The sequence below is a fragment of the Haliotis rubra genome, unplaced genomic scaffold, assembly GCF_003918875.1.
Source record: "Haliotis rubra isolate DU_JTF1 unplaced genomic scaffold, ASM391887v1 Scf203, whole genome shotgun sequence".
In the NCBI taxonomy this organism is placed as follows: Eukaryota; Metazoa; Mollusca; class Gastropoda; order Lepetellida; family Haliotidae; genus Haliotis; species Haliotis rubra.
Window position 1 is genome coordinate 632,236 of NW_025766037.1, and position 24,556 is coordinate 656,791.

The following is a 24,556-nucleotide window of genomic DNA, read 5'->3' on the forward strand; positions in this document are numbered from 1 at the left end:
GGCATTGAGCCTGCATTGACTTTGGCACATCCATTGCAACTTTGACCTGTACTGACCTACAAGCTTACACTGAAACAGTGGTCTACATTGTCTTGTTTATTTTGTGACATGCCTAGAAACATTGATCTTTGTTTTCTTAATGATCTATATTCAACAAGCCGCTTACATTGTCACATTGACCGACCTTGACCAAGGGACATACATTGCCACATGACCTACATTTACCTAGTGGCATTCATTGAACAAGAGACCAAGATTGACTTTGTGACATTCAATTGCAACATTGGCCTACTAGGCTACACTCAACAAGAGCCCTTCAACGCCCTGTTGATTTTGTGACATGCATGCTAAGATCAACCTACATTGTCCCACTAATCAACATTGAGCAAATGACCTTTATTACAACGTGGGTCCCGTTTCACAAAGCGATCTTAGCGCTAAGATGACTCTAACTCCAATACTTTAACATAGACATAAAAACTTATGATCATTGTAGCACTATGATTGCTTTACCTTGTGACCTATATTGCTGCATGTACATAAATGTCATTACGTTGAGTTTACCAAGGAAACCTCTTTAGATAGGCTACATCCAATCACCAACCTATTTGTCCTTGTCATACAGACAAAAGAAAGAATTAATCAGAACGTTTTCTTTTTTTTTGTTTCAATTTGTATCACTGCAGGTATGTTTGTATTCCAGGACTTGTGTCTTGAGCTGTTCCTGCAGGCTGTCAAGGAGAACAAAAGCGCCAAGGGCTTTCTCATCAGCGGTTACCCTCGAAATGAGAAGCAAGTAGATGACTTTGAGACAACTGTGAGTATCTGACAGTTCCATTTACAGTTGTCTCTTGAGACCTTCGTCCTCCAAGGACTGACAGGATTTTGTGGTTCATTAAAAAGCTTTTGCAAAATTTGAATCAAGTCTATCTGACACATATGGGATCAGGTGGTCAGGTTTACTGACACATGTGTACCCGTGAAGTTCCGGGTTAGAATATTGATATTCAGTAACCCATGCTTGTCATAAGAGGCGACTAAAGGGATCGGGTGGTCAGGCTCGCTTGCACATGTCATCGGTTCCCAGTTGAGCAGATCGATGCTCATGCTGTTGATCACTGGATCATCTGGTCCAGACCCCATTATTTACAGACCGCTGCCATATAGCTGGAATATTGCTGAGTGCGGCATAAGACTCAACTCACTCACTCACTACTCACACATGTCATGGTACCCCTATTGTATAGATCAATGCCCACGACAGTCAGTCATTGGATTTTCTGGTCCTGACTTGAATATTAACAAACCATCGTCATAAAGCTGGAATATTGCAGAGTGTTGTTAAACAACAAACAAACATGAAGCCATGCTATGCTTGTTGTAACAGGAAAATAGCAGGATTCGATGGTCAGGATGACAGACGTTAATTATGTATGCCACTTGCATTAAGTAGTGTTCATGATATGAATCACTGGAATGTCTGGCCAAGACTTTATTATTTGGAGACTGACATCACTTTGGAGGAGTATTACCGAGCGTGCAGTAACCAAATAAACAAGGTATACAAAAATAAGTCCTATTCAATGATTGTTTGCAGGTGGGTCGTGTTGACCTAGTGATGCTGATCGACAGTGAGGAAACCTTCCTGTCTAAACGTCTCCTTCAGGACAGTGCCACAAACAACCGCAGCGACAACAACATCCACGCCGTCCAGAAGCGACTCCTGCTGTTCAAGGAACAAACTCTGCCAGCCATCAAACACTTCGACGACCAGGAGAAAGTCATCATTGTGAGTGTACTTGAAAATTACCGAGTAACAAACAGTGTGTTTTCCAATTAAAAGGCATATCTAGAAATCTGATCAAGACAGTATTTGGGTGTTTCATATGTTTAAAGGTGAGTTCATAAGAACTGGTTAGAAGGACACACACTTGTAAAGATGACTTTACGCACACTGATGCATCCTACAGGCACTACAGTTAACATGGTACAGATGCTGTTTTTAACACATTACAGGCACTACAGTTAACATCATAACTCTACAGTTAACATGGTAGAGATGCTGTTTTTAACACATTACAGGCACTACAGTTAACATCATAACTCTACAGTTAACATGGTACAGATGCTGTTTTTAACACATTACAGGTACATTACAGTTAACATCATAACTCTACAGTTAACATGGGTAGAGATGCTGTGTTTTTTAACACATTTTTTAACACATTACAGGCACTACAGTTAACATCATAACTCTACAGTTAACATGGTAGAGATGCTGCTGTTTAACACATTTAGGCACTACAGTTAACATCATAACTCTACAGTTAACATGGTAGAGATGCTACAGTTAACATGGTACAGATGCTTTTTAACACATTACAGGTACTACAGTTAACATCATAACTCTACAGTTAACATGATGCTGTTTTAACACATTACAGGCACTACAGTTAACATGGTAGAGATGCTGTTTTTAACACATTACAGGCACTACAGTTAACATCATAACTCTACAGTTAACATGGTAGAGATGCTGTTTTTAACACATTACAGGCACTACAGTTAACATCATAACTCTACAGTTAACATGGTACAGATGCTGTTTTTAACACAGTTAACATGGTACAGATGCTGTTTTAACACATTACAGGTACTACAGTTAACATCATAACTCTACTGTTAACCTGGTACAGATGCTGTTTTTAACACATTACAGGCACTACAGTTAACATCATAACTCTACAGTTAACATGGTACAGATGCTGTTTTTAACACATTACAGGCACTACAGTTAACATTAAATGGACAGTTAATATAAAACGGTCAGTAAAGATAACATTCTCAGGGGGTGAAAATAACTTTAAAATTGCTAATGTACTCCGGTACAGTGGTACCTGTAAAATCACTTGCCTTAATTTTTCCACTGTACTGGCCGATTTTCTTGTTGATTTTTTAAATAAACAACATAATTAATATTGGAAAGTCAACCGGACACCGGTACAGCATGACATACAAATTTGCTAGCCCAACAGAAAAAAACACAGGACTGGGGCGTCGGGCAATGGGTTATTTCCACCCCTGCATTCTGCAGTTACAAAGTTAACCTTTTACGGATACTACAATGCACATACTAACTACAGTTAACATCATACAGCTGTTGCATTTAACACATTACAGACACTACAGTTATGATGTTATAGACACTAATGTTAACATTCTGAAGACACTACAGTTAACATTCTGAAGACACAAAAATGACATTTCAATGGCCTGATGTATTTTTCCATACCATTAAGAAAGTTTTTAAAACATTCAGTTGTATATATTTCAAACAAAAACAAATATTTTACAACTTTTAAGAAATAGTATTACCAATAGCTTGACCCTTTTTTAATGTGAGTGAGTTAGTATTTAACGTCACATCGGTAATATCTAAGCCATATCGTGACGACCTTCATTAATGACGCTAAGTATACAAAAATGGTGCCAAAAGCTGGCATTCTTACATGATACAACCAAGTATCGTGAGAAACAAAAAGCATGTTTTTATTACAAATGTAAGGATCATGTATGCGCTGGTGATGTGCTTTTTCATAATTGCTTTACAGACAGGGAATCTAAATTAGCATAGAGTTTAAAGGCTTTTGTGGTGATGGCCACCTTAAGCACAGCGATATTCGGTATGTCATGTTTAATAGAAAAGGTAGGAAGGCGTTACCTATTCTCGAGGTACTTAGGGATATCGGCTGAAAAAATAACACAAACAATTCTTATCGTATTAATGCTTGTTGTTTTTAAATGAAGGGCCTTCTCCTCTAACATCTACATCTATCAGCTGCTAGATCCATCAGGTGAATTACCACTCGTGAGCCCGGTGATAAACAATGCCATCCGCCATTGACGAAACGAGGCTTCTCCCATTCTCGCGGTATTACCAGGAATTAACGTTATTGAGTGTATGTAAGAGCAATCCTGCTGGAAAGGGCGGGAAAAAGTAATGATATGTCCAAGTTAAACTCCCCAATATTCGTGACACTGCAAGATTTTGATCACTCACAGACTTGGGCCACTTCCTAGTTTCCAGCCGGTGATGTAAACAACCGCTAAGTGTCGCTGCATCGGCGATTTCATCAGAAAACGTGTTTACCACGAGAATAGGAAACCCGCGAGAATAGGAGACGGACCTATACTTCTTATTATGATGTAACAGTGCCGACTCAAATATTGTATGGTTCATGTGTTGGTTCTGACTGTTTCAGTTTGAGGGTGACCAGGAATCATGGGCCCTGGGGAAGGAGATGGTGGCTGCATTTGACACTAAGATCCTTGGGAAGGAGGAGACCCCAGCGTATTCAATAGGTCAGTGGTGCTATTACAGTGGAGATATTATGGACGATAAAGTTAACATTCTAAAGACGCTACAGTAAACATGCTGAAGACATTACAGTTAACATTTTACAGACGCAACAATGGACATTATAACTCTTTAACACGTTACAGACACTACAGTTAAGATGTTATAGACAATAATGTTATCATGATAAAGACACTACAGTAAACATGATGAAGATACTACAGTTAACATTTTACAGACGCAACAATGGACATATTAACTCTTTATCACGTTACAGACACTACAGTTAAGATGTTATATACAATAATGTTAACCTAATAAAGACACTACAGTTAACATTCTAAAGACGCTACAGTTAACATTTTACACATGCAACAGTGAACATAATAACTCTTTAACACATTACAGTAGTGCTAGAGCAGTTAATCGTAAGATCGGTCAATCATTCGATCTAAGTCAAAATAAACGATTGTCGATTACAAATAAACTGCAGATCGATAATCAGAAATAATCATTATTTTTCCTTATCCTGACTCATGCTCTTTTTGCTTGTCTTCTTCTTCTTGCGAACATAGTGGAACACTTGTATCTCCCTAATTGAAGCTCCCTTCAATTTAAAATCACTAATTAGTATTCACCACGAGTTACCTCCTTTCCACAAGCGCGGGAACGAGGGCGCCACCTCTACCCATGTGCCTCACTCTCTCCTTCTTCGCCCAGTGAGCTGGACGTGAGAGCGCCTGTGTCTCCCGACACACTATATCCTTTGAATTATATTTAGTTAGTTACCTCGTATAGACATCTATAGAGGTTTAGCTAGTATCCTTCAACGATTATATATTGATATTTAGTCGTTTTCTACAGTTTATTCACGGACGCCGTGTTTGTTTCAGTGGATTACGTTGATGAAAATTCTGTACTATTGCAGATTACGCTTTTATGCTGCTGCTGATCCGCCTTTAATATGATGTACGGCGCCATGTTTATTATATTCACATTGCAGTTGCGGTACTAATTTATCCAATTCTACCTTTTTATTAATATTTACTTTGGCGTTTGGCACGCACAGCAGATAGGTCGCGTATGCAGAGTCTAGTATGACTGATACACCGAACCCTCGCCAGTCTACTGCTGTTGGCCGACTCCCCTCCCGTGTGGTGTTCCGCTAGAGTGGTGGAGAGGTGTGGGACGTAGTCCGCCATCTCCAAGAAGCATCCTGCTTCCCCAGACATCCCATCGTCGCAGCAGAAGACTAGAGGGTTTTTCTACCACATCTCAACAGCCGGAGACCGCTCCCTATCGCAGTTTGGGCCTGTATGATGATCAGCCGGTCATCATACCAGATGTACATCAAAGATTGACCGATGTCGGCACAGATCAGCATGCAGCCTGATGTACCAACGCAGATATGCGATGATCGTCCTGAGGGTCCCATCATTACCAACACTCAACGCAGACGTCGCACACCCAGGGCAGCGTCGACCTCTGAGGGAAAATCAACGAAGTCTACTAGGACTTTCTCAACCGAGATTGTTCCAGCCGATGACCTGGACTCTACGATGATCAGCTGATCATCATCCCCGACGCGACGCCACAAGAAACGACCGGTGACAGCTACAACGACATCAGCAGAGATCACCATGCAGCCTGATGCCTCTACACTGATATCGGACGATTTTCCGGTGGACCCCTCCATTAACACCGCAGATAAAGCACCGACGACCTCGTCGCAGACCATCCCAGAAGACATGATGCGACAAATTATGAACATCATGGAGGACCACTATATCTCTGCGGTAGCAGGGTCCGAGCCAGCGAAGGCTCCAACGTAGACAGCACCCCAGAGGCACCCCCCGTCAACGTAGCAGCCAGGACGATGTCACCTTCGCGAAGGAAGTCACGGACCACCTTGACGAAGGACCTAGATGTACAGCCTTCGCGAAGGCGGAAAGAACCTAGATGTACAGCCTTTTCGCGAAGGACTTCGCGAAGGCAGGATAGATCATCACCTTATGCGGTTTCATCCCTAGATGTGGACTCGACCATCAGACATCACGGAAGCCTTCGCGAAGGTCATATCGTCGTTCCCGGACCGACGCAGAGGAAGCTTCAGCGAAGGCAGGCCAAGGAGACACCTGAATCCAGATCATCATAATCTAGAAGGACATCGAGGGACTATACAAGAGCTTGGCGAAACTATCAACGTTCCCCTCACAGTCTCGAGAAGATCAACCCATAGACAAGTTGATCATCGATATCAAGTATAAGAACTACAATCGTATATTGGTTCTGTTGAATCCATGACGAGACGTATGTTCGCTGGCCTAAATAGATCTAGAACGATCAATTAGACACTTATCACCAGACTTAAGAACACGACTTCTGAATATGATAAGATGATCCATGCGCCCCTACTTAGGCAGCTTCGCCCGATCCCACATCCTGTTAAACACAGAGGCTGTTCACAAAGCAAGAGCTCATATATATATTTAAATATATATATATATACTAATCGGGCTTTGACTCGACACCTTCGCGATGGTCGCGAAGGCTAAGTGGCTCCAAGTCTACTTCACCCAGAAGATCTAGAAGGGATACTTCGAGAACTTCGCGAAGTCTCCGGCGTTCACCGAGGAAGTCTCCTCCAAGGTTTCCATATACTAGCCACTCGTCATATATAGCTACTCGTCAGTCCGTTTCAAGACGCCGCATAAGTTGATTATCAACTGTATGCCAGATGCCGTCTATAAGCCTACGCGAAGATAATTGCTCAGGCTATTTACAACACAAACGTCGCTGTATTATTAGTCAACGACATTTCATAGATCTTCACAGAAATCAACTATTCCGTATAAATTGCTAATATACAATCCCGGACGACGATACGATTATCTACATGCGTGACCATTACGCATATCTGCAGACAATTCAATATCGAAATTGAACAGCAGCCTTGTTACAGCGAGTATAACTCTTAATCGTCAAAGTTTCTGAGAAGAAATATGTACAACAAGTTCAACGTTAATTCTACAATTATGACGATACATTCATGTATACAGTCTACAAGCTCACAACTTGCAAGTTGTTTATACCCTTATATATATAAGGAAGTCGGAATTATATTCAAAACTGAAATTACTTTCACGACAACCAGGAAAATAACCTACCCAGCATAAAATTACAGAGCGAGATATTTCGCATACCGGAGGTTTTTCAGCGATTACCATTAACCCTCGAAACACGCGTGGTCACCGGATAACTTCGGAAGCTACGGTGAAGACCGACGTTTATGCTAATATCAACGGCGACAAGAATTTATTCAAGGTGGGTTTTTTCCGCTACACCGGTGACATCACAGCACGGGTATTATACAGAATCAAAATGCCTTGTTCTGATTGGACCGCATGAGGGACAACGACCTACACAGAGGTCGATCTCAATTCACAGTTCAAGACTTACGCCACAAGTGACAACTATATATCAGTGAACGAGCAAGCCTCATTACAGTCCAGTTAACCTGAACATTCATGATTAGACTGCCTTTCTTCAAGTTAGAGACCTCCCTGTCAAGTTAAGACGAGGGATCGGCAGTCAGGCGATTTTACATAAAGTTCAACGAGGACAGACACACCTGGTTGTGCACCTACATCGTCCAAGGACTTCGCAGAGCTTAATTACCTAGACGAAGATACAAGTGGATCTAAATCCACAGCGTTTCAGACTACAGCTGAATTTCATCAGCGACTAACACAACTAGATGGTTAGTAAACCTACTAAACTTCTGTTTGGAGAATAAAACGGAAATTTCACGCCCAACCTGGGGATATGAATATAGTGCTCCAACACCTCACAAGTGAGGTTTATGAACACGCCTGGATGACATACTTGGACCCCATGATACGATGATTCTATCAAGATGGCCAGCAAGAGCACTGTAAATTTATCTCCACCAAACCAAACAGGATGAAAAAATGCAACAGATTACTTCCTCTATCATCAACTTACGCAGAGTGAAGTCTCATGTACTATATCTCCATTTGGATCAGAACTGTCATACTACGTGCATATGCGGATGGACCTATTCCGACCCTCCATGAGCTTAATACTCATGATATTATAGCGTTAACTTCTACAATATTGTTCTACACAAATGTGATTGAAATAATGGAGGGTTTATTTCTGGAAATCCGATATGGTGGTTGCAAACCATTATCTGAGAGATATCACCACCGAGGACGTCTCAGGTATACATACACCAATTCGATCCCATGGTCCTCGCACAACAGCTGACAGTTCCTCGGAGAAGATAAGTCAATCTAACAGATTTTTACTTATCTTATAACAATACTAAATAGCTTCATGCTATGTATAATTTACTTAAGTTCCTTTTATCATCACAGTACTATGATTATTACATCATACAATATATAAGTTAACAACTATACAGAGTTTGTTATTATATATATTTACCTTAAGTTATTCATATCTTAAGAGTAATACTATGGTTACATGATAAATGCATTAGCTAACAAACTCTACAGAGTTTTTGGCTATTTTATACATAGCTTAAGTTAATTAAGCTAACAAACTCTACGGAGTTTTACTATTATATAGCTAACTTAAGCTAATTATACCTTAAGCATAGTACTATACTCATATTATTAAAATATATTGGCTAACAAACTCTAAGGAGTTTTGCTATTATATAGGTAGCTTAAGCTTATTCATATCTTAAGCTTAGTACTATGTTTATATCATATAAGTAGATTAGCTAACAAACTCTAAAGAGTTTTTTGCTATTTGGCTTAAGTATCATCATATTTCTAAGCAATATGGTTATATTATAACATGTATTAGCTAACAAACTCTACAGAGTTTTAGCTATTATATATGTAACTTAAGCTTATTCATATCTTAAGCAGTACTATGTTTATATCATATAGGTATATTAGCTATCAAAACTCTAAAAGAGGGTTTTGCTATTATATATTTCGCTTAAGTTTCATCATATTTTAAGCTTTATGGTTACATTATAACATGTATTAGCTAACAAACTCTACGGAGTTCTTGCTATTATATATGTAGCTTAAGTTTTCCTTCATAAGCTCAATACTAGGTTTATATCATAGCTAACAAACTCTAAAGGGTTGTTTTCGCTTTTATACAATTAGCTTAAGTTTCATCATATCTTAAGCAGTATGTTTACATTATAAAGGTATTAGCTAACAAAACTCGACGGAGTTTTGTTATTATATATATATAGCTTAAGTTTCATCATAACTTAAGCTCAGTACTATGTTTTTAACATAAAAAGTATATTAGTTAATAAACTCTAAGGAGTTTATTTTGCTATATACATTTAGCTTAAGTCTAATCTTATCTTAAGCTTAGTACTATGGTTACACTATAAACATATTAGCTAATAAACTCTACAGAGTTTTTTGGCTATTATATATGTAGCTTAAGTTAATAATATCTTAAGCACAATACTATACTCATATTGTAAAATATATTAGCTAACAAACTCTACGGAGTTTTGCTATTATATATGTAGCTTAAGTTCATTATATCTTAAGCACACTACTATACTCATATTGTAAAATATATTAGCTAACAAACTCTACGGAGTTTTGCTATTATATATGTAGCTTAAGTTAATTATATCTTAAGCACACTACTATACTCATATTGTAAAAATATATTAGCTAACAAAACCCTACAGAGTTTTGCTATATATATGTAGCTTAAGTTAATTATATCTTAAGCTCAGTACTATACTAATATTATAATTATATATTAGCTAACAAACTCTACAGAGTTTGGCTATTATATATGTAGCTTAAGTTAATTATAGCTTAAGCACAGTACTATACTCATATTATAAAATATATTAGCTAACAAACTCTACAGAGTTTGGCTATTATATATGTAGCTTAAGTTAATTATAGCTTAAGCACAGTACTATACTCATATTATAAAAATATATCACCTAACAAACTCTACAGAGTTTTTGCTATTATATATGTAGCTAAAGCTTATTCATATCTTAAGCTCAGCATTATATCTATATCATATAAGTATATTAACTAACAAACTCTAAAGAGTTTGCTATTATATAATTAGCTTAAGTTTAATCATATCTTAAGCTTAGTACTATGTTATATCTTAAAGTATTTTAGCTAACAAACTCTAAGGAGTTTATACTAGCATATTAACAAGCTTAAGTCTATTAGTCTTAAGCATTGTATTAATGTTATATATACTTTATCATAATAAGTACATGGTAATAACCTTTTATATGGCAGCTGATAAGTTAGCAGCAGGAATTCATCAGTTCAGTGCCTTTATGAAGTTCCCATAGGGTTATTACAATCATCACAGTTCAAATCACTAATTATTAAAAATCCAAAGTATTAGATATTCCCACCTCCGTTCCGTAGGATGCTACAAGCAAAAAGAGCATGAGTCAGGATAAGGAAAAATATGTAATTTTTGGAGTAAAATTGATATTTTATACTTATCCTGACTCATGAGGTCAGCCCTCCCATCCTCCCCAAATAACACTTTGGATTTCCCTGTAAATTCAAATGTTGGGCTCAGTATATGAGGAGAGAGTGAGGCACATGGGTAGAGGTGGCGCCCTCGTTCCCGAGCTTGTGGAAAGGAGGTAACTCGTGGTGAATACTAATTAGTGATTTTAAATTGAAGGGAGCTTCAATTAGGGAGATACAAGTGTTCCACTATGTTCGCAAGAAGAAGAAGACAAGCAAAAAGAGCATGAGTCAGGATAAGTATAAAATATCAATTTTACTCCAAAAATTACATATTTGGATGCACATACATTAAACCTTTTATTCTACCTTGTCATGTTTTCACAATCTGGTGCTCCTTGATGAAATAGATTATTTTTCCTTATCCTGACTCATGCTCTTTTGCTTTTCTTCTTCTTCTTGCGAACTTAGTGGAAACACTTGTATCTCCCTAATTGAAGCTCCCTTCAATGTAAAATCACTAATAAGTACTCACCACGAGTTACCCCCTTTCCACAAGCGCGGGAAACGAGGGCGCCACCTTCACCCATGTGCCTCACTCTCTCCTTCTTCGCCCAGTGAGCTGGACGTGAGAGCGTTTGTGTCTCCCGACACTATATCCTTTGATTTATATTTAGTTAGTTACCTCGTATAGACATCTATAGAGGTTTAGCTAGTATCCTTCAACGATTATATATTGATATTTAGTCGTTTTTCTACAGTTTATTCACGGGACGTGTGTTTGTTTCAGTGGATTACGTTGATGAAAATTTTGTACTATTGCAGATTACGGTTTTATTCTGCTGCTGATCCGCTTTTAATATGCCTTAGCTGTACTGCGCCATGTTCATTTTATTCACATTGCAGTTGCGGTACTAATTTATCCAATTCTACCTTTTATTAATATTTACTTTGCGCTTTGAGACGCGCGCAGCAGATAGGTCGCTGTGATGCAGAGTCTAGTATGACTGATACACCTGAACCCCTCGCCAGTCTAGTGCTGTTGGCCGACCCCCCTCCCGTGTGGTGTTCCGCTAGAGTGGTGGAGAGGCGTGGGACGAGTCCGCCATCTCCAAGAAGCGTCCTGCTTCCCCAGACATCCCATCGTCGCAGCCGTAGACTAGAGGTTTTCTACTACATCTCTACAGCCGGATTTGGGCCTGTATGATGATCAGCCGATCATCATACCTGATGTACATCAAAAGAATGACCGATGTCGGCAACAGTGATGTCAGCGCAGATCAGCATGCAGCCTGATGTACCAACGCTGATATTCGATGATCTTCCTGAGGGTCCCATCGCTACCAACACTCAACACAGACGTCGCACACCTCACAAGTCTCCGAGGAAATCAACCCATAGACAAGAATAAGAACTACAATCGTAAATTGGTTCAGTTGAATCCATGACGAGACGTATGTTCTTGGCCTAAATAGATCTAGAACGATCAATGAGACACTTATCACCAGACTTCGTAACACGACTTCTGAAGATGATAAGATGATCCACTCGGCCCTACTTATGCACCTCGTCGCAGTCCATCCCTGAGGACCTGATGCGGCAAATTATGACCATGATGGAGGATCGCTACAGACTGCAGAAGCAGGGACCGAGCCTTCGTGAAGGCTCCAACGTAGACAGCACCCCAGAGGCACCCCCCGTCAACGTAGCAGCCAGGACGATGTCACCTTCGCGAAGGAAGTCACGGACCACCTTGACGAAGGACCTAGATGTACAGCCTTCGCGAAGGCCTTCGCGAAGGCGGGATAGATCATCACCTTCTTCGGTTTCATCCCTAGATGTGGACTCGGACCATCAGACATCACGGAAGCCTTCGCGAAGGTCATATCGTCGTTCCCCCGGACCGGACGCAGAGGAAGCTTCGCGAAGTCATTCGCGAAGGACACCTGAATCCAGATCTTCATCATCTAGAAGGACATCGAGGGACTACACAAGAGCTTCGTGAAGCTATCAAGCGTTGACATCTGAGGGGAAATCAACGAAGTCTACTAGGACTTTCTCAACCGAGATTGTTCCAGCCGCAGACCTGGACGTCTACGATGATCAGCCGATCATCATCCCCGACATAAGAAGCGACCGGTGACAGCTACAATGACATCAGCAGAGATCACCATGCAGCCTGATGCCTCTACACTGATGTCGGATGATATTCCTGTGGACCCCTCCATTAACACCGCAGAAAGGCACCGGCTTCGCGAAGTCTCCAGAGTTCACCGAGGAAGTCTCCTCCAAGGTCTCCATATACTAGCCACTCGTCATATATAGCTACTCGTCAGTCCGTTCAAGACATCGCATAAGTTGTCTATCAACTGTATGCCAGATGCCATCTATAAGCCTACGCGAAGACAATTGCACAGGCTATTTACAACACAGAACGCCGCTGTATTAATTAGTCAACGACGCTTCATAGATCTTCACAGAAATCAACTGTTCCGTGATAGATGGCTAGAATATGCAACCCGGACGACGATCACGATTATCTACATGCGTGACCATTACATATCTGCAGACAATTCAATATTGAAATTGAACAGCAGCCTTGTTACAGCTTAGTATAACTCATAATCGTCAACTTTTCTGAGAAGAAATATGTACAACAAGTTCAGCTTTAATTCTACAATTAGGACGATACATTCATGTATACAGTCTACAAGCTGACAACTTGCAAGGTTATTGTACCTTTATATAAGGAAGTCAGAATTAGATTCAAACTGAAGTTACTTTTCACGACAGCCAGGAAAATAACCTACCCAGCATTAATATTACAGAGCGAGGTATTTCGGCGAAGGTTTCGCGCGTTTACCATTAACCCTCAAACACGTTGTCACTCGGGTAACCGGGAAGCTACGGTGAAGACCGACGATTATGCTAATATCAACGACGGCAAGATTTTATACAAGGTTTTTCCTGCTACACCGGTGACATCACAGCTGGTATTCTACAGAATCAAAATGCCTTGTTCTGATTGGATCATGATGGACAACGACCCACGCAGAGGTCGATCTTAATTCACAGTTCAAGACTTACGCCACAAGTGACAACTATATATCAGTGAACAAGCAAGCCTCCTTACAGTCCAGTTAACCTGAACCTTCATGATTGGGCTGCTTTCTTCAGGTTAGAGGCCTCCCCTGTCAAGTTAGGACGAGAACACGGCAGTCAGGCTTAATTTACATAAAGTTCAACGAGGACAGACACACCTGGTTGTGCACCTACATCGCCAAGAACCTCGCAGCTTAATTACCTAGACGACGGGATACAAGTTGATCTAAACCCACAGCGCCTCAGACTACAGTTGAATTTAATCATCAAGCTACTAACACAACTGGATGGTTAGTAAACCTACTTAAGCTTCTGATTGGAGAATTAAAACGGAAATTCACGCTCCAACTTGGGGATATGAATATAGTACTCCAACACCTCACAAGTGAGGTTTATGAACACGCCTGGATAACATACTTGGGCTCCATGATACGATGATTCTATCACGATGGCCAGCAAGAGCACTGTAAATTTATCTCCACCGAACCAAACAGGAAGGGAAAATGCAGCAGATTATTTCCTCTATCTTCAACTTAGGCAGAATGAAGTCTCACGTACTATATCTCCGTTGGATCAGAACTGTCATACTATGTGCATACAAGACGGATGGACCCAATCCGACCCTCCATGAGCTTAATACTCATGATATTAGAACGTTAACTTCTACAATTGATTTACACAAATGTTTTTTGGAATAATGGAGGGTTTATTTCTGGAGATCCGATATGGTGGTTGCCAACCATTATCTGAGAGATATCACCACCGAGGACGTCTCAGGTATCCACCAATTCGATCCCATGGTCCTCACACAACAATTGACAGTTCCTCGGAGAAGATAAGTCAATCTTACAGATTTCTACTTATCTTATAACAGTACTAAATAGCTACATGCTATATATAATTTGCTTAAGTTCCTTTTATCATCACAGTACTATGATTATTACATCATACAATATATAAGTTAACAACTCTACAGAGTTTGTTATTATATATTTACCTTAAGTTAATCATATCTTAAGAGTAGTACTATGGTAACATGATAAATGCATTAGCTAACAAACTCTACAGAGTTTTTGGAATTATTATATATATTATTGTAGCTTAAGTTATTTATATCTTAACTAATGAATAAAATCAACAACAGCATTCATAAAAGTTGTCAAACGTACGTATAAAATTACTATTTCCATCTTTTTGTGCGATCATGTAATGCAAGTCAAGTCACTGACAAGTGACATCTCGGCTCTCGCCGCCTCAATCTTCACGCTCGGACACGATGTTTAATGCGAAAATACATACATGAAGCATTTTTGTCACAGGTCATAACCTAGCACGATACGTCCAATAAGTTCCATAATTTACGTATTGGTAGCGATTTCTTGCTTAATATGTTCAGAATAGCATTATTTTACCCAAAACTTTTGTCCAAATCTAAAAGATTTCGTTTACGAGGAGGGTATCCATTGCCGTAATATGATTGGCTGCCTTAGGTCACGTGTCTGATTTTGACCAATCACAACCCTTATAGCAGACTGTGGCGAAAAAGCGTCATTAGAAACCAATCTTTATCCAATAAAATCGCTTCTTACAACTGTGAAAATACTCTTGGCAAGGGTACAGTGATATTGTTGATGTTCAGAGCTTTCGAACGATGCCCGACATCAAACGATTTGCCGCGCATGTTATTCATACGAAGCTTCGAAAACGGAGGTATTTTCAGTTGTTATGTCATTTTACCGAGCAGAAAGCCGCAGATATCGGGAAATAGGCGACCATACATATTGTTTAAGAAATCTTTTTATAATAATTTTCTGATTACGTAAAAATGAAAATATAAAAGAAAAAAGGCACGGGCAATTTATGACATGTCACAAATGGAAAAAATCGCCATAGTTTTTGCTCCTTTCGTGGTTTATCTGGACGTTACAAATGTAAGCTTGCATTTTCATTCAAATATAAATTTATTTAAGTTGTAGTTGTATTATTTGAATAATATTATAAAAAATAAACTTCATATTTATCAACAGTAGGATTAGATCTTTTAAATGGTGTATGGGATGTAGTAGCAATAACGTTTTACAAGCTTATAATTTCCTTCACAAACATAGGCTTCATCTATGACCTCAGAGTCTCTGGGAACTCGGTGTCATGGCAGTAAATGCCTCTGGTTGACTGGTGTTGAAAGAGTTAAGCATAGTACTATACTCATATTATAAAAAATATATTAGCTATCCAACTCTAATGGAGTTTTGCTATTATATAGGTAGCTTAAACTTATTCATATCTTAAGCTTAGTAATACGTTTATATCATATAAGTATATTAGCTAACAAACTCTAAAGAGTTTTTTACTATTTGGTTTAAGTGTCATCATATTCTAAGCAATATGGTTGTATTATAACATGTATTAGCTAACAAACTCTACAGAGTTTTTGCTATTATATATGTAACTTAAGCTTATTCATATCTTAAGCGCAGTACTATGTTATATCATATAGGTATATTAGCTATCAAAACTCTAAAAGAGGTTTTTGCTATTATATATTTGGCTTAAGTTTCATCATATTTTAAGCTTTATAGTTACATTATAACATGTATTAGCTAACAAACTCTACAGAGTTTTTGCTATTATATATGTAACTTAAGCTTATTCATATCTTAAGCGCAGTACTATGTTTATATCATATAGGTATATTAGCTATCAAAACTCTAAAAGAGGTTTTTGCTATTATATATTTGGCTTAAGTTTCATCATATTTTAAGCTTTATGGTTACATTATAACATGTATTAGCTAACAAACTCTACGGAGTTTTTTGCCATTATATATGTAGCTTAAGTTTTCCTTCATAAGCTCAATACTAGGTTTATATCATATAAGTATTTTAGCTAACAAACTCTAAAGAGTTTTTTTGCTATTATACAATTAGCTTAAGTTTCATCATATCTTAAGCAGTATGGTTACATTATAAAATGTATTACCTAACAAAACTCGACGGAGTTTTGCTATTATATATATAGCTTAAGTTTAATCATATCTTAAGCTCAGTACTATGTTTATAACATAAAAGTATATTAGTTAATAAACTCTAAGGAGTTTTTACTATATACATTTAGCTTAAGTCTAAATTTATCTTAAGCTTAGTACTATAGTTACATTATAAATCTATTAGCTAATAAACTCTACAGAGTTTTTGGCTATTGTATATGTAGCTTAAGTTAATTATATCTTAAGCACAGTACTATACTCATATTGTAAAATATATATTAGCTAACAAACTCTACAGAGTTTTGCTATTATATATGTAGCTTAAGTTAATTATAATTTAAGCACAGTACTATACTCATATTGTAAAAATATATTAGCTAACAAACTCTACAGAGTTTTGCTATTATATATGTAGCTTAAGTTAATTATATCTTAAGTACAGTACTATACTCATATTGTAAAATATATTAGCTAACAAACTCTACAGAGTTTTGCTATTATATATGTAGCTTAAGTTAATTATATTTTAAGCACAGTACTATACTCATATTGTAAAATATATTAGCTAACAAACTCTACAGAGTTTTGCTATTATATATGTAGCTTAAGTTAATTATATCTTAAGTACAGTACTATACTCATATTGTAAAATATATTAGCTAACAAACTCTACAGAGTTTTGCTATTATATATGTAGCTTAAGTTAATTATATCTTAAGCACAGTATTATACTCATATTATAAAAATATATTAGCTAACAAACTCTACAGAGTTCGGCTATTATATATGTAGCCAAAGCTTATTCATATCTTAAGCTCAGCATTATATCTATATCATATAAGTATATTAACTAACAAACTCTAAAGAGTTTTGCTATTATATAATTAGCTTAAGTTTAATCATATCTTAAGCTTAGTACTATGTTTATATCTTAAAGTATTTTAGCTAACAAACTCTAAGGAGTTTATACTAGCATATTAACAAATTTAAGTCTATCAGTCTTAAGCATTGTATTAATGTTATATATACTTTATCATAATAAGTACATTGTAATAACCTTTATATGGCAGCTGATAAGTTAGCAGCAGGAATTCATCAGTTCAGTGCCTTCATGAAGTTCCCATAGGGTTATTACAATCATCACAGATCAAATCACTAATTATTAAAATCCAAAGTATTCTATTACTCCCACCTCCGTTCCGTAGGATTCTACAAGCAAAAGAGCATGAGTCAGGATAAGGAAAAATATGTAATTTTTAGAGTAAAATTGATATTTTATACTTATCCTGACTCATGAGGTCAGCCCTCCCATCCTCCCCACATAACACTTTGGATTTCCCTGTAAATTCAAATGTTGGGCTCAGTATATGAGGAGAGAGTGAGGCACATGGGTGAAGGTGGCGCCCTCGTTTCCCGCGCTTGTGGAAAGGGGGTAACTCGTGGTGAGTACTAATTAGTGATTTTACATTGAAGGGAGCTTCAATTAGGGAGATACAAGTGTTTCCACTAAGTTCGCAAGAAGAAGAAGACAAGCAAAAGAGCATGAGTCAGGATAAGTATAAAATATCAATTTTACTCTAAAAATTACATATATATAGTTTCTCTCTGGAGAGGAGTAACCATCAATGTGAGAGAGAGTCTTTCTTGTTCAACTTCCATGATCGCTGTTTCTCGAGGTTATACTATTTTTCACAGCTTTCTCAAGACTTTATCTATGAAGTAACACCGTAGAGATAATTAATAGTGACAGTAAAGATAAACAAGTCAGCAAATTAGAGGGCCAGCAAGGAATAATGAATTATCTGATGGTAAGATATAGCTTTAGGTCAAAATAATCTCCCGAGATATCTGTTCCATACATTTCGCCTGTAATTGTGGGAGACAGGTTTGTAATTCCTCTTCCTGCGACATCTCTGTGCACCAGGATTCCTTGAATGCCACTCAGAAATATAGCTTCTATTCACATTTTCATTCCAGTGGCAAACAGCTAATTGAGATTTCATATTGTAAATACTGCCAGAAAATGAGATTCGTTTGTCTTGAAAAATATTCATAACATTATTGAACATTTCAACATAGAAAGTATCTTTAGCCAAACTGAAGTCGTCTGCATACTTGAAAATGATGGAATTTGTGATAACACCTTTCAACAATGACACAGCTTTCTCGCTTGTGAGCACTATACGTGATGGTTCATAGTTCGGATCTTCCTTGCACCTTGAGGATGGGCTGCAATTAGAATGATTGTTCTTATAATGTTCAATAACATTTATGAGTGAGGATCTCAGATTCTCGCTGTCACCGTTACAACTCCGAATGGCGTGATGGAAGTGTGTAGCAACAGGTTGCACTTTGTCTGACAGCTGTTCATGCCAGGTACTGCCATGCTTGTACTTTGGTCCCGTGGATACAACAGAAAGGGATTTGGCTACTGATTTACGCCATGCCATATGTCATTTTGGTTGATTGTTCCACTGTCTCGAATGAGTTTATTTACAGACAGGTTTCTGTCGTGGGTGTAGTACATTAACATGGACATTTCTCTCTTCGAGGTACTTGTATATCTCCACTGTTCCAATCCTTTCGTGCCGCTGCGAAACAGGATCATTCTGTTTGGTAATATGTTGGCATGTTAACACCTTATGTGTGTAGTCACCAATGGCCACCACACTACTATCCTTGGCATTTTTCCTCCAACCATGACGAGCGTCTGTCATGATGTTGATGCCGTCCAAATCTTCATAACCAGCAACTTCTTCTAACAATGAAGTTTCACACGAGTCAGTATATTCTGCCTGAACACAAGCCTTATAGGTGGTAAGTTGTTGTTCTCTGTATTTCCGTGACAGATTACCAATCCCTGCAACTGAACAGAACCTTTGGTACTGAACTGGTAACATACCACAGCTGTAAAAAGCATGTCCAACCTTGTCATTCACAAGAAATTTGTTGTCTGGTAGGTAGGGTGATGACGCCAGACGATACTGGTGTGACTTGCGCAGCGAACCTTCATCTTCATTACATGGCCACCATAACTGACTTGTGTAACAGTCAATTTATTGGAACATTTTCGTCCATGCTTCTCTGCTACATCCCGACACATTTTCATGGATGATTCAGATATGATGAAAAATTTGTCATCAGAGTCACCTGGTCTGGCTGTCAGGTATGTGGTGGATCTTCTGGGGCAGTCACACCATGGTGCTGGAGATAATATGACAGCACCCGGTCCAGAACCTCAGCATTATTAGCAGGCTTGTTTGTCTCTGCTTTTAGGTGTGCTTTCACTTGTTTCAGTTTTTGGAGAATACCTTGCTTGACTTCTTGATCACCAGGTATTTCGATTGTAAAACGAGCACTTCGCTTACTTCCACTCACAGGTCTGTTTCTATGGAAACACACCTCCTCTGACCTCCTGACTGACACAGTGGCAAATTCAAATCTGGATTTCAAAAAGAGATTATATATTTTTAAAATGCAGGTTTTGTACACTGTCTGCATCAACACTTTTTGCAGTGTGTCTTCATAACATACTTGTTTACACTATGGCTTAATTTCATCAAAAACCGGTAAGTCAATTTTGTGATATTTCATGGAATGTACTTGAATACTGCATTGCTTTGCATTGAAAGACAGCTTTGGCAAGGCAGGAGGCCACACCCCATCTGTGTATAGGTTTGAACTCCGGCCTTTAAAAGGAAGCTGTATACTACACAAGTTAGACTAAGGCTTAGTCTCTGAATATATATAATTTTGATAGTAACAAACAAGCCCATTTATATTGAAAAGGAACCCCAGGGAGACCAGAGATTCAGAGCCTGAACCTGAGGAAATCTAGACTTGCTTTATTTAGGGCTTTAGCACCGCAGAGAAGGCTTGGCAGTAGGAAAAAATAATATGGTTCAGGGACTGTGAGACAGACTATACACAAATGTGCATGCCTCCCCTGTCAGCCAATGGCAATGTTAGATATATTTAGATTGGGGTGTCCTATTGAAGTACTACGAGTTGTATAGTGGTTGGGTTCGTGTTAGTAATTGGCATTGTGGTGGAAGTGGAGGGTGTTGGGTTGGTATTAGTGATTGGCAGTGTGGGTGGAAGTGTTGGGTTGGTGTTAGTAATTGGCAGTGTGGGTGGAAGTGGAGGGTGTTGGGTTGGTGTTAGTGATTGCCAGTGTGGGTGGAAGTGTTGGGTTGGTGTTAGTGATTGGCAGTGTGGGTGGAAGTGGAGGGTGTTGGGTTGGTGTTAGTGATTGGCAGTGTGGGTGGAAGTGGTGGGTGTTGGGTTGGTGTTAGTGATTGGCAGTGTGGGTGGAAGTGGAGGGTGTTGGGTTGGTGTTAGTGATTGGCAGTGTGGGTGGAAGTGGAGGGTGTTGGGTCGGTGTTAGTGATTGGCAGTGTGGGTGGAAGTGGTGGGTGTTGGGTTGGTGTTAGTGATTGGCAGTGTGGGTGGAAGTGGAGGGTGTTGGGTCGGTGTTAGTGATTGGCAGCGTGGGTGGAAGTGGAGGGTGTTGGGTTGGTGTTAGTGATTGGCAGTGTGGGTGGAAGTGGAGGGTGTTGGGTTGGTGTTAGTGATTGGCAGTGTGGGTGGAAGTGGAGGGTGTTGGGTCGGTGTTAGTGATTGGCAGTGTGGGTGGAAGTGGTGGGTGTTGGGTCGGTGTTAGTGATTGGCAGTGTGGGTGGAAGTGTTGGATCGGTGTTAGTGATTGGCAGTGTGGGTGGAAGTGTTGGATCGGTGTTAGTGATTGGCAGTGTGGGTGGAAGTGTTGGGTCGGTGTTAGTGATTGGCAGCGGTGGTAGGAAGTGTTGGATTGGGTGAAGTGTTAGTGATTGTCGGTGTTAGTGTGCAGTGTGGTGTGAAGTGTTGGATCGGTGTTAGTGATTGGCAGTGTGGGTGGAAGTGTTGGATCGGTGTTAGTGATTGGCAGTGTGGGTGGAAGTGTTGGATCGGTGTTAGTGATTGGCAGTGTGGGTGGAAGTGTTGGATCGGTGTTAGTGATTGGCAGTGTGGGTGGAAGTGTTGGATCGGTGTTAGTGATTGGCAGTGTGGGTGGAAGTGTTGGATCGGTGTTAGTGATTGGCAGTATTGGTGGAAGTGTTGGATCGGTGTTAGTGATTGGCAGTGTGGGTGGAAGTGTTGGATCGGTGTTAGTGATTGGCAGTGTGGGTGGAAGTGTTGGATCGGTGTTAGTGATTGGCAGTGTGGGTGGAAGTGTTGGATTGGTGTTAGTGATTGGCAGTATTGGTGGAAGTGTTGGATCGGTGTTAGTGATTGGCAGTGTGGGTGGAAGTGTTGGATCGGTGTTAGTGATTGGCAGTGTGGGTGGAAGTGTTGGATCGGTGTTAGTGATTGGCAGTGTGGATGGAAGTGTTGGGTCGGTGTTAGTGATTGGCAGTGTGGGTGGAAGTGTTGGATCGGTGTTAGTGATTGGCAGTGTGGGTGGAAGTGTTGGATCGGTGTTAGTGATTGGCAGTATGGTAGGAAGTGTTGGATCGGTGTTAGTGATTGGCAGTGTGGGTGGAAGTGTTGGGTCGGTGTTAGTGATTGGCAGTATTGGTGGAAGTGTTGGATCGGTGTTAGTGATTGGCAGTTTGGGTGGAAGTGTTGGATCGGTGTTAGTGATTGGCAGTATTGGTGGAAGTGTTGGATCGGTGTTATTGATTGGCAGTGTGGGTGGAAGTGTTGGGTCGGTGTTAGTGATTGGCAGTATTGGTGGAAGTGTTGGATCGTCGTTAGTGATTGGCAGTGTGGGTGGAAGTGTTGGATCGGTGTTAGTGATTGGCAGTGTGGGTGGAAGTGGTGGGTGTTGGGTTGGTGTTAGTGATTGGCAGTGTGGGTGGAAGTGGAGGGTGTTGGATCGGTGTTAGTGATTGGCAGTATGGGTGGAAGTGTTGGATCGGTGTTAGTGATTGGCAGTGTGGGTGGAAGTGGTGGGTGTTGGGTCGGTGTTAGTGATTGGCAGTGTGGGTGGAAGTGGAGGGTGTTGGGTTGGTGTTAGTGATTGGCAGTATGGTTGGAAGTGTTGGGTTTGTGTTAGTGATTGGCAGTGTGGGTGGAAGTGGTGGGTGTTGGGTTGGTGTTAGTGATTGGCAGTATTGGTGGAAGTGGTGGGTGTTTAGGATGGACCCTGTGGGTGGACTTGGTGGTTGTTGGGTCAGTGTAGTGTTAGTGATCGGCAGTATGGGTAGAAGTGGTGGGTGGTGAGTCGGTTTTGGTGTTAGTGAATCAGCAATATTCTGTAATTTGTTTGTCAAAGTTTTCAACATTGAATGGTAATGTTTCTCCGGTAATGTGTTATGATTATTTGATTCTCATTCATTTGAACATATTACATTTTCCCACAGTGACAACACAGCATCCTGCTGACTTGCGTTGATTATTTTTTACTTGAATATCATTAAAGAATTTTTGTTTAAAGCTGCTGTTATCTGATTCAGTGTCCAAACCTCAGTCCCGTGAGGCAACCCCTCCTGCCAGGGTTGCTCCATCTGCTCCACTCTCATCAGCCCCTAACGAAGCCGTGGAGAAAGTCAAGGTGGCAGGGATCCCAGATGTGCCCATTGTCCTTGTCATGGGTAAGTCACTGACTTAAGTACTAACTTCTTGACAACTTATCATAACACCTAGCATGCCCATCATACTTATTATGGGTAGGATGCAGGCTAAAGTACTAGGTTCCTTACAACATATCATAATACTTGAGTTGCCCATTGTCCTTGTGATGAATAAGTCACAGGCTAAAGATACAATCTTCCTTGTAACATTTCCTAACACCTAATGTATCCATTTTCCTAGTGATGGATAAGTCACAGGCTAAAGATAACTATCTTTCTTGTAACATTTCCTAACACCTAATGTATCCATTGTCCTATTGATGGATAAGTCACAGGCTAAAGATAACTATCTTTCTTGTAACATTTCCTAACACCTAATGTATCCATTGTCCTAGTGATGGATAAGTCACAGACTAAAGATGCTAACTGAGGTTTGCTGACAATGTGTCATAATACCTAATGTGCTAAGTGTTTTGTAATAAATAAGTTAAAACCTGAAACTAATAGCTTCCTTACAACATACAATAATACATAATGTGCTGATAAGTCACAGACGAAAGCTTCCAGATCACTTGCAACATATCTTGATATGAGATGTGTCAGTTGTCAATGTGTTACTTAGGCTGTGAATTAGAAATACTTACCTATTACCACACCAGGAGTGGCCACAACATCCTTGTCCAATAAACAATATTCTCTTTCAAGCTAAAGGCACACTTCATTTTGTTATCATTTTGTCTTTAAGTTTTATGATAAGTTTAGATGGCAAGTGACAGAAGTAACTGATACAGACATAAAATGCTCGCAAATCCTAGGAAGTTAATTGTTATTTTAATTGCTTGATTATCAGATCAATTTAAGTTCAAGTCGTATTTGGGGCACGTTCACATATTCTCCAGTGTTTGGCGTGCGTATGAAGGCGTATAATGTAATTTGTAGCATTGTGATGAGGGGTATATGGGGTTTTATGCATCCTTGTTAGGTTTTATCCACCAAGCCCCCGACTTGGTAGATAAAACCTAATGAGGGACGCATAAAATCCTGCCACAACAAATTTATCTTACCA

At 39.4% G+C, this 24,556-nt stretch overlaps 1 protein-coding gene across 1 annotated transcript in view; it reads left to right on the forward strand.

The window, feature by feature from the left end:
• Positions 1–24,556, forward strand: part of LOC124275825 (adenylate kinase isoenzyme 5-like) — a 38,188-nt gene that overhangs the window by 10,145 nt on the left and 3,487 nt on the right. Inside the window, exons 5-8 of the mRNA XM_046711505.1 lie at positions 704–817; positions 1,598–1,789; positions 4,263–4,362; positions 23,374–23,511. Of these exons, the coding sequence (XP_046567461.1) occupies positions 704–817; positions 1,598–1,789; positions 4,263–4,362; positions 23,374–23,511 (544 nt within the window). The remainder of the gene's footprint in view (positions 1–703; positions 818–1,597; positions 1,790–4,262; positions 4,363–23,373; positions 23,512–24,556) is intronic.